This window comes from Pogona vitticeps, chromosome 1, assembly GCF_051106095.1.
Source record: "Pogona vitticeps strain Pit_001003342236 chromosome 1, PviZW2.1, whole genome shotgun sequence".
Taxonomy (NCBI): domain Eukaryota; kingdom Metazoa; phylum Chordata; class Lepidosauria; order Squamata; family Agamidae; genus Pogona; species Pogona vitticeps.
In genome coordinates, this window is record NC_135783.1 from 174,816,864 (window position 1) to 174,834,946 (window position 18,083).

The 18,083-nt window shown below is 41.3% G+C and overlaps 1 protein-coding gene across 2 annotated transcripts in view; it reads right to left on the minus strand.

Moving 5' to 3' along the window:
* SPAG16 (sperm associated antigen 16) overlaps positions 1 to 18,083 on the minus strand; it is a 655,515-nt gene that overhangs the window by 196,549 nt on the left and 440,883 nt on the right. For both annotated transcript variants that reach the window (XM_078379135.1, XM_072977750.2), the window contains one exon: positions 15,293 to 15,358. In XM_078379135.1, coding sequence (XP_078235261.1) covers positions 15,293 to 15,358 — 66 coding nt within the window. The remainder of the gene's footprint in view (positions 1 to 15,292; positions 15,359 to 18,083) is intronic.

An 18,083-nucleotide genomic window follows, 5' to 3' on the forward strand; every position in this document is an offset into this window, starting at 1 on the left:
TGTCCTTGTCTTGTGTGCTGGTGTGTATCTGCTTCCTGAAAAATGTTTCACAGTGTTATCTGTCTTAGCAGTAACCTAGGAAAAAGGGAAGGGGGGCAACTGATGCCTGACAGAGAGCTGGTGATGATAGGTTTTTTTTTCCTGGTAAAGAGCAATCACCTCATATTGATGTTTATGCTCATAAACAATCAGGCAAAACTGAGGTGTCCTTTCAAATACATAGCCTAAGCTAAAGCCATGAGCTTTCTGTTTCACATGTGAACCCATAATCAGTGTATGGAACAAACCACCCTGATTGATATGCAATAGTGTAATGAGGATGTAATAGTGTGACTATTTATAAAATGCATAGCTCCTTTGTTGAGACACCCCCCCCCACACACACACACACATAAATTTAGGAGCAGAGCAATTACTGCTCACTCATGCTACTAGGTGAATCTTATTAGCTTCAGACAAGATAAATGAGGGCTTTGAATGCCTCTTGGCTGGGGCAGGAACAAAATGAGGAAGCTCAGTGGGAGGACCCAGTTGAAAAGGACAAAGGTGTAGCAAAATCAAACTTACTGTGATTAAATTTAAAATCAAGCTACATATTGACGTGGCTGCAACTTTCTGAGTTCAAAGAGGCTTATGGCCAGGTTAAAGTGGAGAAGATTACAACCTCAGCCACACAACACTTGCAGGCTATTTTTCTGGGCTTGGCAACACATGTGTAATACTTACTGTATTTTTTGCACCATAAGACTCACTTTTTTCCCACAAAACAGGGGGGTGGAAAGTCTGTGCATCTTATGGAGCGAAGAAAACAGATTATATTTTCCTGTTTTCTTCTCCTAAAAAATCGGTGCGTCTTATGGAAAGGTGCGTCTTATGGAGCGAAAAATACGGTATCTCAAATGGGTGAGTACTACCCGATCTCATTATCATGGTGTAAGCAGAGCCAGAACATTCCCGCCAATGGAAGCCCACCTTTTTAATATAAAATGTGGCAGCATGAGTATTTTTCCACAATAACAGTTTTTATACATGTGCACTGAAGCACAGGAACTTTAACATAAATTTAGGAATTTCCTTCCAGCAATGTTTCTAATGCTAGAAACTATTAAGTAACAGCAAATTGTTCTCTTCTTGCTTCTTCAGAAATACTCCACATGCTTCTCCCGACCCCTGCTGTGTGAAACAGATGAAACTTTTCTGCCTTTTGCCAAATCAAGGACTAAAGAGTTTCTTGTGGTGTTTGAGAAGAAAAGTACATGCTAGGTTTGCAAAAGTTTGTTGCATAAATTTACATATAAAGCTCAGGATCACTGTACACCCTGCCGTTATTGCTACAGAGAGTTGGCATGCAATTTCTGCAGCAGCTTCCTCTTGTGTGTGTGTGTCTGTGTGCCTGTGTCTCTCTGTGTGTGCACATTTTAAAGGAGCTTAAGCTAATCAATTTATTTTTCTTTCTATCCATCAAAGCAATGCCTCTCAATTCCAAGACTTGTGCAGTAAGATAAGGGGAAGAATAATAATCGCTGAAGCTTTTTGAAGAGTGTTGTGACTCAGATGCCATCTTTACACTAAAGATCATTACCACATTAAGTATTTACTCAGAAAGCTGTATTCATTAAGAACTGATGAATAATGACACTCCATGCTCCATAAACATTCCCAACTGTAAATAAGCTTCAATTGTGTCACCCGATCAAAAACCGTAAGAGTTTGGGCTAATTTTCCTGCTGTGTGATGCAAATTTGCTGACCAAACCAATACAATTTAAAATAGAGTGTTCAGATAAGTGAAAGAATGTGTGAAAACTATCATCATCTGGCTGTGCAGGCAACTGTCAACACCTCCACCCCAAATCTTCCTAGAGAAGATGTTCCTTCAATACCTAAGTGTTTCCAGAGTGCTGCACACATACCAATGTGCATGTGTACAGCCAATGAATGCATTAGTTTTGGGGGAATATGCCCACCACACTGCTGGCAGCAGAAGATAGTGTAACCCTACCTCATGCTATAAAACTCTGCTTGATTCGTTGTCCCATTTAGAATGAAAGCTCGCCCATTTTTCTCCTCATTCGCAATTCAGCAAGTTATTTTCTGTCAGTATTGATGGGAATTTTTATGTTGGTAAGGAATATTTTCATGTGAATTGTGGAACTGTACAACTTTACAACAAGCTGCTGCCATGTTATCGGGCTTTTAAAAAATTTTAACAGCCTCAGATGGATTAACTGCAGCTGTCTATTAAGTTAGCAAGAGCTTCCTTGCTACAAAATGAAATATAGAAGCAGAACTGCAGGTTATCTGCATATACTTTCCAAATTCTTGAAATCCTCTGACAGAAATTCCATGTAGATGCTGAATAATATGAATAACAGGTTTCACAGAACTGAGCCTAAGGGATACAATAGATCAATATGAAGGTCTTGAACAGGAGCTCCCGCTAGAACTGATTCCCAAGAAAGGGTAAGAACTGCTATGAAATAGGTAATTCAAATCCCATCCACACCAGGTGGAAGGAAACAGCACTTTGTTTTGTCAACCACAGAGTTGTCAGAGAAGACAACTGACACAGGGGGCAAATGTGGAAGGATTTACTTGTATTGAGAAGAATGCTACAAGTGCATCCATCTGCGGAGTGGTGTCAGTAAGGTCAGACCAGGGATGGGAAAAATGCACTGCTCCAGAGGTTGTTAGACTGCATCATCCTTGCCCAGCATAGGTGGTATTGAGGAACGCAGAAAGGCTTATAACGTAAGCCAAATAACATATGGAGTACTGTATTTTGCCTCCCCTGGTGGTACAGGGAGAGACAGAGAAGGTGATAACCTGATTTACAAGAACAACTAGGAAGCCATGACAGTTTCAGATGCCCCACCAGAATATATATGGATTATGCATGGAAGAACAACTAACGATCTTTCATTAATTGTATAATGCATCAGTGTATGACCATATAGAAGAGGCACCATTTGCCAGGCTAAGGTACCTTCTCCGGCTTCTTGTGAGGATAAAATGAGAGGGAAGAAAGCTTTATCTATTGCCACACTGTGAGGGAAAGCTCAATATAAATGTAATAAAGAAACAATATACAAATAAACAATTTTCAAATTAGGAAATGGTAATCCCAATTTTGTGTAGTGCTCATTTACTCTTCAGTGCTCATTTACTCTTCAGCATATTGAAAAATGGGAGAAGAAAACTCCTTTGGAATGGAGTCAGAGTTTTGTTCTAGTCTTGGGTGAATATGCTTGACATTCTATATTTCACTGTGGATATTTCTATCTCTGGGAAAAAATTTTTCTCTTTCTCTTTTTAATGCACTTTACCACACTGGACTCTCTCTGCAACTGCACAAATCCCACGTTTCACAGAACTTAATGAACATTTAAAATGACATACTCAACAATATGATTAAGGATAACATTAAGAGCTTTTGGAGAAATAGTCCATTATAGCACACTACCAATGTTCGTAACATTTTTGTCATATGAAATTTCCATTACCAATCAGCCTTCTGCACTACATGTAAGAAATAACAAGGTTAATACCCTTTTTCTTTGCAACCTTACTCTCTAATTACACTGTGCAAGTAACAGTGTCAGTCATCTAAGGAACACCCTATTAATCCTTTTGCATTTATAATTGTACATTTAAAATCATTAACTAACCTTTATGAATGTCTGACTTTGAGTTTATGCAAAGCACTGAGTTCTCTGAATACATAAGTAACCTCAGGTTCATTTTTTTATTATTATTTTATATTCTGTTCTTTATCCTGTTTCTGTCTATCAACTGTAGCCAGGCAGACCCTTCTTTGTTTTTCCAATCCGTAGAAGCATTTAAAAGATCTGACTCTGGAATCATTTGGCTCAGTAATGAATAAGAACTGACATCAAATATCAATACTATTGGCCTAGCTAAATGGTAACTGACATTAAGCTGGACTGCTGAAGAGGTAAACAAAATTGAAATTTTGTTTTGGTATAAGAACTGTCTGACATTATTTGTCCTTTGGTAAATCAATGGAAGACTGACCTGAAATGTTTGCAGTTCTCCTGGTGGGAGGCTGGTTTGGGGGACAAAGAAGGGAGGACAGACTGAAAGTGGGCCTCTCGATTCAAAACTGCACATTTTATGTCAGGGTGGTATGAAGTTTTGTTGTGTTGTTGTATTTTATATTGCTTTTGATTCTTTGATAAGTTTGTTATTTTGTATTTAAAGTGACTTCATGTTGGCTCATTGTTTACAGAATGTTGTTATGGGGCAGCCTACGTACAGCATACAAACACCGTCTCTCACATGTTATACTGAATTTTAGTTGAAATGGGTTGAGTCTTTTTGTTTTAAGTTTCTGAGATCTTCTTATTTACTATTTGTATCGGCTTCTGGCCTTATGTTGTTTGTGTTCCTTCACAAGAATAGTTGCACAAACACACTAAAATAAATAAACATAAGAAAGATACTGATCTGGTTATTGCTGTCACATCAGTCCTCCTGATCCCACTGACATCTCCATCCTCTCCTGTTCAGCATACAGCCCCTTCTCCATCCTCTCATTCTGGACCATATTCCTTTTACTCCATCTCCTTTTACTTACGTCCAACAAACATTACTTCACATTGGTTGACTAGTATTCCTAAAGGGAGAACAGTTCTCAGAGAGCCAATTTAAACCACTTCCAGCACCGGTGCAAACTGGCATCAGTGTGCTGGCCTCTTCCCATGCCATATCCAATAGTTTCTGATATTTTGTCTGTTTGCATCCATCCCATGAAACAGTTTCATAGTGACTGGACAAGAGCATCCCTCCATGCAAATAGGACCAGACAGAACATTTTTTTCTTTCAAAGTGGAGGACAGGACAAGAAGGGTTTTATATGTCACTTTTTCTTTAAAAAAAAAAAGAAAGGACATCATTACATTTTGGGCAGGAGGTATTATTTGGCGTCCCTTCACTCAATAGTAAAGATCTAAGTAAAAGGCTTGTATCAGAGCTGCTAATACATGGCAGAAGCAGAGGTACAGTACATGCTGCCAATTGAAATTAGGGAAGTGTAGCACATTAAGACAACAGATGGGCAAATCATAGAAGTGAATAATACTGCTGATATCTGACCACCTTAGATGCGATCATCCTAAAAGGCACAGAACTCCATATAAATCTGTAATGGGATGCTTGTAACCTTTCAGGTCAGCTGTTGAACACTAGTCTCCAACATAATCCAACAACCTTGGATGTTAAGTGTATTCCAACATTATGAAATGTGTGCTCTCCTCCCCATGCTCTTGAAGAGAAAAAAGTATATAAAGATAGATTTCAGGTTTGCTGGTCTAAGACCCATGTACACCATTTGGATTTCTTTTCTGACTTTCCTTCTTCTTCTTTTTTAATCTCCCCAGTTGGTATTCTTGTGCTGACAGAACACCATTCTTTCCTCTTCTAGGATATTGTATCTATGATACTACGTAACAAGAGTAGAGACAAGTTGCACAATATGGATTCAGGAGAGACAAAACAATGATGCCAGCCAACAATTGAGTTTGGGACATGGGTCACATGTACTGGGGAGACATATATTTAAGGGTTTTTGCGGAACACAATGGGCAGCACAACCCTTTATTTGGGTGAGTTGTCAGGCAGAATATAATCAAGGCCTTTACCTGCCATTTATGTCTGTAAAAACCAATGGAGAGAAAAATCTATTGCTCAGTTCTTTTTAGGAGACTAGCAGAAGGTATTGTCATATTTTCCTTTTCCGTCTACAGTATCTGGAAGAATGCACTCTTTGCTCTTTGAGAATGTCTTTGGAACTCTGCTGAAGGCACTCTACTGCATTTTTATCCGGATATTCCTGCATACTAAAATTCCGAGTACCATGTTAACAAGGACCTTTGCAATCTGCTATTCTGGTCAGCTCCAGAGCTATTCACTCAGAACCTTTTGAAGAGTATGAGCTGGTACAGCACTGTTCTCCCTAGGGAAATAACCAAGGCTATATTTTCTTTATGTCTTACTGCTCAAAGTTTCTCTTCTTCGCTTCCAAACAACTAAAGGACTTAGATTCCACTGAGGAATAGTCATCTTGAATATTTCAGCCCGCCCTAGTTCAGGTCTCCTGAAGCCATATGAATAAAACATAGTGATAATATAATTTAACTACAAAAGCAAAATTATCTTAGTCTATTTCTATAATTAAAAATGACTATACAGATTCTGAAACTTTCCAAATTAGTTTTCAGTTTCATTAATGTTGAGTTGAGGTTCTCAGTGTTCTAGTCCTACCACTCCAGAATTTTGAGCACCACTAATTTTAACTTGAGAAAGGAACAAGTAACACATACAATTTGAATAGCTACTGTAACTCTTCGTGTTGACTGCAAATTGTTGCTTAGCAAGCTTTGTGTTTTAGGATTTAGATATCATAGTAGCTCTAGTTACAGGGAACTGCCTCCTTTACTTTTTTGCTAAGCTTTTATTCGCCCCCCTTTATTGATTTCATTTATTGATTTCATTTTTCAATCCTTTGGAAGCTTTAACACAATAAGATTAGGAGGCTGGACCTCTTTGCCTTCTATCAACAGAAACTAGACTAGTTCCCATCCTGTTTCTCCTGTTCCCATGTCACAATGAAGATCTACATGCAACCCTTTTTTAAAAAGCAGCTGCATCAGCCTCCAGTTTGCTTCTAGGGACAATTCAAAGTGTTGGTGGTGATTTTACACTAGGATCAGAGGTCAAGATTAAGATACAGAGTCAGGCAGCTGCCTGAGGTAGCAGTGACTTTGTTTATATTGTACAGTGGTGCCTCGCAAGATGATGTTAATTCGTTCCATGAAAATCGCTGTCTTGCGAAAAACCGTCCCTAAAAAAACTGTTTTGTGAAGCGCGGACTCGATAAAGATTCTCTGTATGATGAGAAATTGAAGGGGAGGTAGAAGGATGTTCGCAGAATTCTTTGATAATCTACATTATCACTGGTACAAAAGTAACACTTGGAGGGGAGACCTCTCCTGAGTGATGTCACCAAAAATAAGGTCTTCAGCAGGAGGCCTAGGTTGGTGTACTTCCAATTTCAGAGCCCTTGCTAGTCTTGAGAGCATTTGAGAATATGAGGAGAAGTCCTCTGAGGGAGACAAAGCATGTGGATCCCCTGTATCAGAACCAACAACTTCCCCCTCAGGAAGGTCCCCTTGGCAAGGTTGCGATAGTAACTCTGCTCAGACTCTGAAGATGCCACAGAGGAAACTTCATCCGGATCTGATGAAAAAACATCCCTTTTACGAGGTTGTCTTTCGACATCGAGAGTTGAAGACTGGGTCTGTTGTGAAGAAAGAGCCGTCGATGTTGAAGGAACAGGCTCTGCAGGAGGTGGTACTGGAGCCCTTGAACCTTCGATGTTGGGGACTCAGAAGAAGACGAAGATGAAATGTAGACGTACTTCACTTTCTTATGCTTTTGACCTCGGTTGGTCGATGTCAAAGAAGAATCAAAAGAGCTGTAGTCTTGTCGACGTCAATGGCGTTGACGAGCCCTCATTCTATCAGAGTCATCCGAGTCAGAAGATCTATTTCGACGTCAGTGTTTCGATCAACGTCAGGTTGAGGAATGGTGTTTCCTCTTCGAAGAGCACTTTTTACGAGGGGATCTTGACCTCAAATGCGCCGATGAGACCAAAAGAGCCAAAGACCCCTGCCCATGAGCCATTGTGTGGGGCAAAAGTCCGCTGTGTGGGGAAAAAGTCAAGCCTGCAGTGGCTCCAGCAAGCTGACTCGGCGTCGGACAGGAGACGCCAGGTGGAAGAGACTGCTCAACTTGTCGAGGAGGGAGCGAAGGGGCTGCCTCTGACAAAGATTCATGGTCTCTTGATGAATCCTCCAAAATAGGTGATGGTAGAGCTTCAGAAATAAGTGGAAGCTGAATGGAGGATTCCTTCGACTTAACAGGAGCCTTTCCCTTTGATTGCTTTACAGGTTTGGGTGCAGAAGAAGCAGTAGACTTTGACGTCAAAGTAGATTTTTTAGAAGAAGTCGCCTTCTTGGATGCTTTAGTAACCTTGGAGACCACTGATTGAGGAGAAGCCCCCGGTTCAGAGCGAGGGGTGGCTGAAGGTGAGGCCATTTCCATATCAGAAGGTCTGGTAGAGGCTAAAGTGGACTCCCACAGGTGATATTTAAGATGCTGTTGCCTAGCTTTTAAAGCGGCTTTAGTGAAGGCTTTACAATGCCTGCAAGACTTAGTGAGGTGGGATTCTCCTAAACAAAAAAGGCAATGATCATGTCCGTCTTGGTGGGGGATCTTCCTTGAACACACAACACAATGGCTAAACGGCCCTGAAGGGGTCATAAAAGCTGAAAGTCTTACTGATAGCCGTTTGTGGGGTGGGAAAAAAGGCAGGAAGTTTCCAAGGCAGCCAAAATTGAGGGAAAAATCCAAAGACCAAGTCAATTGAGAGTAGTCCACATCAGGGAAGGAGACAATACACTAAGACAGTCCAATACCAATATCAAAAGCCGAAATTATCAGTCCAAATAGCGAAAAAATAAAGAGCTCGAAGCGAGAGGTTCCAAATCGCTAGGCGGGAAAATGGAACTGAGGCTTGGGTGGGCGGAGCATAGGCAGCCTTAAACTTTGTTACTTTTCTCTTAAAGCTCGAGACTGTTCTGAGAGGACCAACGCTGGTGCTGGGTTAACCCTTTTGTGTGCATTCACAGAAGACTACAATGAAGAAGCAGTATACACAAGTCTGTAATTTCAACTTTTTAATTCTTTCTCCTACAAATGTCTAAGAGTGAGTTATGGATACTTTAAGTGCCACTTAATGAGAAAGCAGTAAATTCCGGGGAACTTCAAGCTATTTTCCTCTGTACTTCTATTGTGCTGGGGTGGAGGTGGGGGGGTGGGAAGGGAGAGAATTTTACCAGAAATTCAAAACTATGCAACAGGTTACACACTACCTTTTCATGGTATTATAGTCACATTCTTTGAATATTAGATCACAAAACTAATTCATTGGTGTTCAACATTATACATGGGGTAATGTTTAAATCTGAAAGCATTCAATTAATTGAATTAATACTCCTACTTCATTAATTATATCATTTGGTTTAAAATAAATAAATACTTTTAACATAAACAGCATGGTTTACGAAGAATGGCACATAGGCTATCACCACCGATCTCAAGTAGCAAATTTGTCACTTTGGAATTGCCAGATAGAATACAAATGCCACAACATCATTGTTAAACAGATGCATTTGAAAGAGGTCAATGAACCACTGGTTCTTTGTAAAACAGGAGTTCCCCACTGGGGAAGTGTATAGGTGATTTCTTTATTTTGAGAGCACTGTGAACTCACAGACATACCAGTTCTCTTAACGTTAATGTTCTGTTAATGTTCCTTTTAACAGGAAGCATAGTGTGCATTCTGCATTGACCTCAGCAGGTTCTGCTTGTCCTTATTGGAAACATTTGCTGGTTGAGAAAATAGAATTGATTATGGAGCTGGAGATAATGTGCTTTAAATTATTGTATTTTACCCACCTTTTAATTAACAGTAGCAGTTACCCTGATTATATTCAGACACCTCTACTCAAAAGTTTCTGGTTATTGACTTGTTTTTGATTCAGAAGACTTCCAATTCAGTGGTATCAAATCATATGGAATCCTTGAAGCATATAATTCTACGAAGCATACAATTTCATGTCAATTCAGTACTTCCCTTTTCAGTGAGATTCTTTGGTGAATGTGGATAAAATGTTTTTTTTAAATAAATGAATAAAGTAGCAAACAAATTTCTTCATATAATTTATCATATAATTAGGATCTGTCTTCTAATTTTGCAATTATCTTACTTTTCTAAAAATCTGGCAGCTTTTTAGAAAACTGAAGAATCCCCACCCTCATTGAATGAAGGGATGCTTTCACAGAAGCTTAGCACACTTGCTTTTCCTGGATGTCCTGTTGTTGTTGTTGTTTAGTTGTTAGGTGGTGTCTGACTCTTTGTGACCCCATGGAGCAGAGCACGCCAGGCCCTCCTGTCTTCCACTGCCCCCGGAGTTGTGTCAAATTCATGTTGATACTGTCCAACCATCTCATCCTCTGTCGTTCCCTTCTCCTCTTGCCTTCACACTTTCCCAACATCAAGGTCTTTTCATCAGATGGCCAAAGTATTGGAGCCTCAGCTTCAGGATCTGTCCTTCCAGTGAGCACTCAGGGTTGATTTCCTTCAAACTGGATAGGTTTGTTCTCTTTGCTGTCCAGGGGACACTCAAGAGCGTCCTCCAGGACCACAATTCAAAAGCATAAATTCTTTGGTGGTCAGGCTTCTTTACGGTCCAGCTCTCACTTCCATACACCACCACTGGAAAAACCATAGCTTTGACTATGCGGACCTTTGTTGGCAAGGTGATGTCTCTGCTTTTTAAGATGATGTCTAGGTTTGTCATCACTTTCTTCCCCAGAAGCAGGCATCTTTTAATTTCATGGCTGCTGTCACCATCTGCAGAGATCATGGAGCCCAAGAAAGTAAAATCTGTCACTGCCTCCATATCTTCCCCTTCTGTTTCCCAGGAGGTGATGGGACCAGTGGCCATGATCTTAGTTTTTTTTTTATGTTGAGCTTCAGACCATTTTTAGCGCTCTCCTCTTTCACCCTCATTAAGAGGTTCTCCAATTCCTCCTCACTTTCTGCCATCAGAATGGTATCATGTTCTAGTACCCATCATTTTTACAATCTGTTATGCATATATTATGCAGATGTTTCTGCATCTTTAGTTCATAAATTTTATGTTTCTTCCTTTCTATACCACTCAATATCTGAAGCTCTCTTAATGACGTGATATATCTGCAAGACATAAACTACTCTGTCATTTCTGATGGAGGGTGGACCGCAGGAGAAGTGTCACTTCTCTGCCTTTCAAAGTACATTTTCTTTACCTCTTCTTATATATCTGGATCAGAGGACAAAGTGAGCATCTGCCCAGGGCCCACTGTCTGTAGGAGCCCACATGGAGAGGGGAATGGAGTGGCCAGAGGAGCAGCTGGCCAGGAGCTGTTGGGGCTGTGAGGGAGAGGCCGGCCCAGGACAGTGGTGCAGTGCAAGCAGGTGGTGCTCCTGGCCGGTGAACCTTGGGGGCTGGACAGCAGGCAGATGGTGCTCGGTCCCTTTGTGCGCCACAGCCCTGCCACCATCGTTGTGCCTGAGGAAGAGCTGCAAGACCCTCCAATGGGTGTGCCGCCCTCCTTAGCCTCCTCTTTGCTCTCCTGGAGGCCAGGCTGTGAGTGCCACGGGTGCTGTCAGGGTGGCCGATCTTCTTCCTGTGCTGGACAGGTGTTGCTGCACAAGTGGGAGGAGCTATTAAGAGAGGTATTGCTGGGCTGTGCCACCCAATGAGGAGAAGGTCACCCTTCTGGACCTCGAGGACCTGCATTGCGACCCTGGAGGTGCACATGACAATCTTTGCCCTGGATGCCCTGACAGTCTCCTGGAACTCAAGTGCCTCAGCAAGACTGGCCTCTCGCAACAGACGTCAGGTGAAAAAGGGAGGAAGCAAGGCTGGCTGGGATGCATGGGTGCTCTGCTTAGGCTCAGAGGCACTCTTCCCACCAGTGCCCTCAGTTGGATGGCAGTGGCTGTTCCTTCAAAGCGCCTGTAATGGCCTCCTTCCACCCCACAAAGGAAGGTCTCTACGTCACCACACTTCTACACTTCCGGTAGTCTGCCACCAACCATTCCCTGAATTGAGTCACACAGACTGGAATGGATTTAAAAATAAAAGAACTAAATGTTTATTGATTGGTACACATGGATTGGTAAAACACAAATATCATGTAATCAGGTAACGAAAGGCTCAAGCTTATACAGGCTCTCCAGACGTGTTCACACAGAACCCAACTCCTGCTCTCTATATATACAACACAGCTCCTCCCCCTGATGTCCCGCCCTCCGACCACCATTGGATGACATCTTTCCCTCCAAACCCTTGAAGGACAGGTGACATCAGAGCTGACTGTAACAGCGCCCATGGCCCTCTGCCTCTTCTCAAACCTGAGCCTGCACCTGATCCCACATAACAGGCAGCCTCCCTCCCTCCCTTCCACATGGGACCTGCTCTGGATTGCAACCTCGGCATGTTCTGCATAGTATGAGCACAATTTTTCCTCCTTTTGGGCATGTGCAGAGTGCCTCAAAGTTCAGCTTTAGGCTTCCCTTGCCTCACCCCTCCCTCATAAACTAGACTTTCTTTTCATTGTTATGATGTTTGTTTACCTAAGCACCGTTCACTTATTTACTTCTACCATGATTACCTTAGTGAGACAGTCTTATTTATGTTATATTACATTCATGTTGGGTGACCTATTTAGGTGGTAGGTAAGGGAGAGGGAGGGAGGAGGAAAGCCTTCCCACTATTACTATTTTTTCCCCAGGGCCCACCAGAACTTTGAATTGGCCCTAATTTGGATACCACACAAGTTGAATAACAGGAATAAAGGCATAAAATAAGACGTAGGAGAAGTCTTCTTCCTTCTTCTTCCTTCTTTCTTTCTTTCCTTTCACATTATAGTCCTGGCATTTTCTGCTGCTCCTTCAAAATTCATAGATGCTCTGACATTTTTTTCCTTCATTTTAATCTTGGAGGGGTGAGATGATAGCCAAAGAGCTGGTGCACATTTGATGGGGATCCTTTGAGCCTTTCACTATTAGCTCCTACCTCTCTCTGTATGTCATTGGGTGCATTGTCTGCTGGGTAATTGATTTTTTTCCCCCATAGGGGTTGGTTTCAGGCATCCAGTGATGATTCTCTAGCTTTTTCTGAGTGCTACATCTGTGTGATTTGCATGAGCTGAACTATACCACACTGTGCTGGCAAATTTGCCTGTGGAGGAGCACAGAGCCAAGGCTGCAGTTCTTAGGGTTTGTGTTTGTGTGCCGGAAGTGATTGTAGAGTGCTGGATCATAAGACAGCCAGGACCAAAGATCTGAAAGAATTGGTAGACTATGACGTTTGCCTATTTGCTATCTTCTCTTTTCTTTGTACCTATTGTTTGACTCAAATTCCAAGAACTGAGAATTATGTTTCATATTCTATAATGCCTGCAGCTCTAGCTGATCAAAAAGTTGTGTGTAGCCCTTTAACATTTTATTCAGACCTGGAGACAATCATGTATGGAGCACAATTCCTATTTTTGTAACTTAAAGTACGATTACTATAATACATTTAAGTCAGGCTTCCCTTCCATATAATTTGGATGGTGATAGTCCTCAACATGCTGTCATATGATTACCATTCAAGCATGATAGCTGTGGGCTTCAGTAGAGGTTTCCCCCCTCCCTTTGTTTTATCTCCAAAATGTATGATCATCAGCTGCAAAAGCAAAACAAAACAAAAACATGCAATCCCATGTGGTGTGGTGCTAAACGTCTCACTCTTATACACAAACACAAAAGCAAAATCATAATTGAAGATGAACATGAACAGTGAAATTAGAAATAATCTGCCCATTCTGTCTTCTCCTATGAATAAAGAGTGAACATATGTATCCAGAAAATATTTGTGCATGACAGTCCTAAATGTATTTATTTACTTGAAAGGAAGTCCTGCCTTCAAGGAAAGTATTGTGAGCATTGTAGCTTTCAGAATAAAAACAAGAGTTTGAGTAATCTAACAGCTGGATGTGTCCGCAGCACCTGCAGTTCAGCTGCCTGCCTTCCATGTACGTATGATTAATTTATCTAACTATGATTACAGCTTCTAAAATTGCACCCCTCACTTTGTTTAATCAACCTTCTACTGGCAGTTTCCATCTTTTCTAATTAAGTTACTAAGGATGCTGACCAGTGATTCCAAAGCAATGTTTAATGCTGATTGTAATATTCTTTATCAAAATAATATGCTAATCTACAGAAATATAAGCACACACCAGCTTGCTTCATTTAATCACGTAATCAAATTTTGGACATGAAAGATAATCTGTAGGGGGATTCTGGTCACTTACTTGACAATTGCTAGACTATCAAATAAGGATTTCCTCATATAAAAACACTTTTGCCATGGGAAGACAGCTAGAGAGCAACAGAAACCACAGAAACCAGCAGCACAAGAACCACAGTTGCTCCAAGTAAAGGATGCCCCTTTATCCTGCGCTTTTAAATATGTTACATAATGCTCAAATTCTAAAGTAGAACCCACAAGTAATTCCTAAGCAGAAGCAGAAGGAGATGCAACTTCTCACTTGTTGTCTCCTGCCCACAAATAATCCCTCTCTCCCTCTCTCTTTCTCCATATGAAAGCAGTGATTCACTTCCATAGTATTCCTCAGTTACTTTACTCATTCTTCTTTCCAGCAGAAAAATGTTACGTATACATCTCCCTTGCACACTCAATACTTCTAGGTAATCTTAGCCATTTTACCTGAGTTAGAGCTGTAGAACAAATTTCTGTTTGATCCCAAATAGTTACTTGTGATTTCTTTTTTCTATTAACAAAGCCATAATTACATCACATTACATCTGTAACTTAATGGGGGATACTTCCACTATTTTCATAATGTTCTTGATTGTTTTATTTTTAAAGTCAGGGTGGTAAAACCTCTGATGGAGGAGGAATATCATACAGTTTAATAGCAACTTCATGCTGTGTCTTCTGCTGCTACTTTCTATACTTTATTTCTTACTCCATATACAGCAAAAGTGTTGCAACACCTTGAGTATCACTCTGTTTTCAAGGGAAGTTAGTGAAATGGTTCTGTACTTACTATATTCCCTGATGTCTCCTTTCTTGAGGACTAGAACATATATTTAATATTGAATAAGTCTGTGGGCAGCTACTTATAGTCCATCATTGGCCGGATTGTATATACAACCAATAAAGAAAGAACTACCCATACTCTAAATCGTTTATACAGCAGCCACATCTTCACTGCAAGATCGAAGCAGGAAAGAGAGGCTTAAATACTTATTTCAGACCAGATCTCATCCATCCCATTCCCAGAATTAACTGTAATTTTACTTAAGGGTGGGTATAGTTCAGTGGATTGGAGCACCTAGCTATGGAGCCAAGGGTTGGGTGTTTGAGAGCTATGTTAGCCGAGAACACTTGGAGTGTGTCTGGCTGATGGGGTTAGATGCCTGGCCATAGTCTCGCAGTTACCACCAGATAGTGGTTTTCATACCTGGACATTCCTACAAGGATCACTGTAAGTTGGAAACAACTTGATGGCACATAGTTAGAATGAATTTTACTCATAAATATATAATCTCCCAGACTACAATATATTTAATGTTTACATCTTACCTTCATGTTAAATGTGGCATGGTTGCAGGAATGCATATGACCACAAAAGGTCTGCGCACACAGTCCCTACAAAACAAGAACAAAGAAACAGATACAGATGAGAACAAAGAAACCCATCATAATCAGAAAAGCAAACAGCTTTTTAAACCTGTGGAGTGTGACTTTCTTACTGCATCGAGGAGAACAATTGATTCCCATTCCCCTGATAAAGTGGTATTCTTGTCTAATATGACTGGGATGAGCATGAATATTTATTCATTTTCTGTATTTTTAGCCTGTTTTTAGACAGCTATTGCTTCCTAAAGCATCTGGAAGGGGGGCTGTCATCAGGCTTGCAAACTAAAAAAAATGACATAATACTGGAGAAGTAAAAAGGCATGGAGGGAGGTCAGTCTTTCAATCCACAGGGTGTACTTAGAGTAGCCACTTACACATTACTATAGAAGAGAACATGTATCACTAAAAAGGAGGGCATCAAAAGGATACCGATTTGCATAAGTTTCCACATGCCAATTTATATGCACACATGGAAAATTAGAAGGATTAAAATAATAATAATTTAAATAGCATTACAAGACATCTCTATCTCAGTCAGGAGAACTTGTGACCAGCTGACCTGTGAGCCCGTTGAGTTCGCTATCCAGCTGCTCATTATGGATTGGCAATTTCAAAGCTCCCGATTTCCCTTTACCATACTTTAGTTCTCTATTTTAAGTAGAGTTGGCAATGCATCAAATGGAGGATGACCTCAAAAGAAGGGCTGTCCATCCTAAAAGAGGACAAGTGGCCACTGTTAGGTATATTATTGGGAGATATTTAAAAGCAGCTCAGGCTGGGTGGATCTTCCCTTACTGGTGAACCTGCTTGAACACCATTTGGGACCAGACTGCTTTTTTGCCTTACTTCTGCAGTTCAAAAAATGTGTTTTTTTTCCTGGTAAGGTAGGGAGAAGTGAGATCCCTGTAGTTTCTTCTTCTGGTTGATGATGTGAATGGAGACAGGTTGATTTCCATATTCTTGTCTTCCCACTGAAGACAACTTCAGTGTTGATACCGAAACAGCAATATCTATGCTGGCTTGGGCATGTTGTGAGAATAGCTGATAGTCGGATTCCAAAAGATCTCCTGTATGGAGAATTAGTGCAGGGGAATCACCCCAGAGGGAGACCGCAGCTGTGATACAAGGATATCTGCAAGCGGGATCTGAAGGCCTTAGGAATGGACCACAACAGATGGAAAACCTTGACATCTGAGTGTTCAGCTTGGAGGCAGGCATCATGGCCTCTCCCAATTTGAAGAGACCCTTGTCCAGCAGGCCAAGGCAAAGAGGCAGTCCTGAAACCAGCAAAATCAGGGAGCTGGACAGGGAACAGATTGCATTTGTCTTCAGTGTGAAAGGGATTGTCACTCTCGAATTGGCCTTCTCAGCCACACTAGATGTTCTTCCAATACCATTATTCAGAGCATATTAACATAGTCTCTTGAGACTTAAGGATGCCTAATCTGTCTTCCCACTGGCTTGACACTGAGAGGCAAGAGATGTAGCCTCCCAGTGACTCTGGGTCTGCATCTCAGAGCTGATGGCAGAACAATTTATTTTTAAAACGGAAATCCTCCTTATGTTGCTTCATGGGTGGTGTCGCTCAACCATACTAAGAAGAAGGACCAACGGCTGTTTCCCCCCTTCTTCCCACTCTTACTTGCCTGGCCCTTGGCTCTGACTCTCCTTTTGGTCCTCTGTCTTGCTTGCTCCCTCTCTCCCTCACACATGCACAGAAACACACACACACACACACACACACACACACACACACACACACACACACACACACACACACACACACACACACACACACACACACACACACACACGTACGTCACTCCTGCCATTCTTTGGAGCAGGAAAATGCAGGTGCAGCAAGATTGGGGATTTATTCCAGGATACCCCAACCCCAGTGCAAAGCACAGTCTCCCTTTTTTCCTGGAGGAGCTAGTAACGTCAGACAATGGGAGGAGTGGCCAGCTTTAGTTGCAGTTTCTGTGGGGACCTACTGTAACGCCACTAACTCTTTCGGGGTGATTTCCTCTTTCTCTGCCTATGAAGAGTTAGGGACACAACATCCTGTGATCCTTCATATGAACCCCAAGAGATTGCAAGACTGTGTTGTTAAAGAAGATTAACTGATAAAGTTTGAAAAATACTAATCTTAAGCAACAGGGTAGAATCTGGGTTTGACTACGCAAAAGCTTTTGATTGTGTGAACCACAGCAAACTATGGGAAGTCCTTAAAGAAATGGGAGTGCCTGACCACCTTCTCCATCTCCTGAGAAATCTCTATGTGGGACAGGAAGCAACAGTTAGAACTAGATATGGAACAACTGATTGGTTCAAAATTGGGAAAGGAGTACGACAAGGCTGTATATTGTTCCCTGGTTTATTTAACTTATATGCGGAATACATCATGCGAAAGGCCGGAATGGAGGAATCCCAAACTGGAATTAATATTGCAGGAAGAAATATCAACAACCTCTGATATGCAGATAATACCACTCTGATGGCAGAAAGTGAAGAGGAATTAAAGAAGCTTTTAATGATGGTGAAAGAGGAGAGCAGAAAAAAATGGTCTGAAGTTCAACATCAAAAAAACGAAGATCATGGCCACTGGTCCCATCACCTCCTGGCAAATAGAAGGGGAAGATATGGAGGCATGACAGATTTTACATTCTTGGGCTCCATGATCACTGCAGACGGTGATAGCAGCCACGAAATTAAGACACCTGCTTCTTGGGAG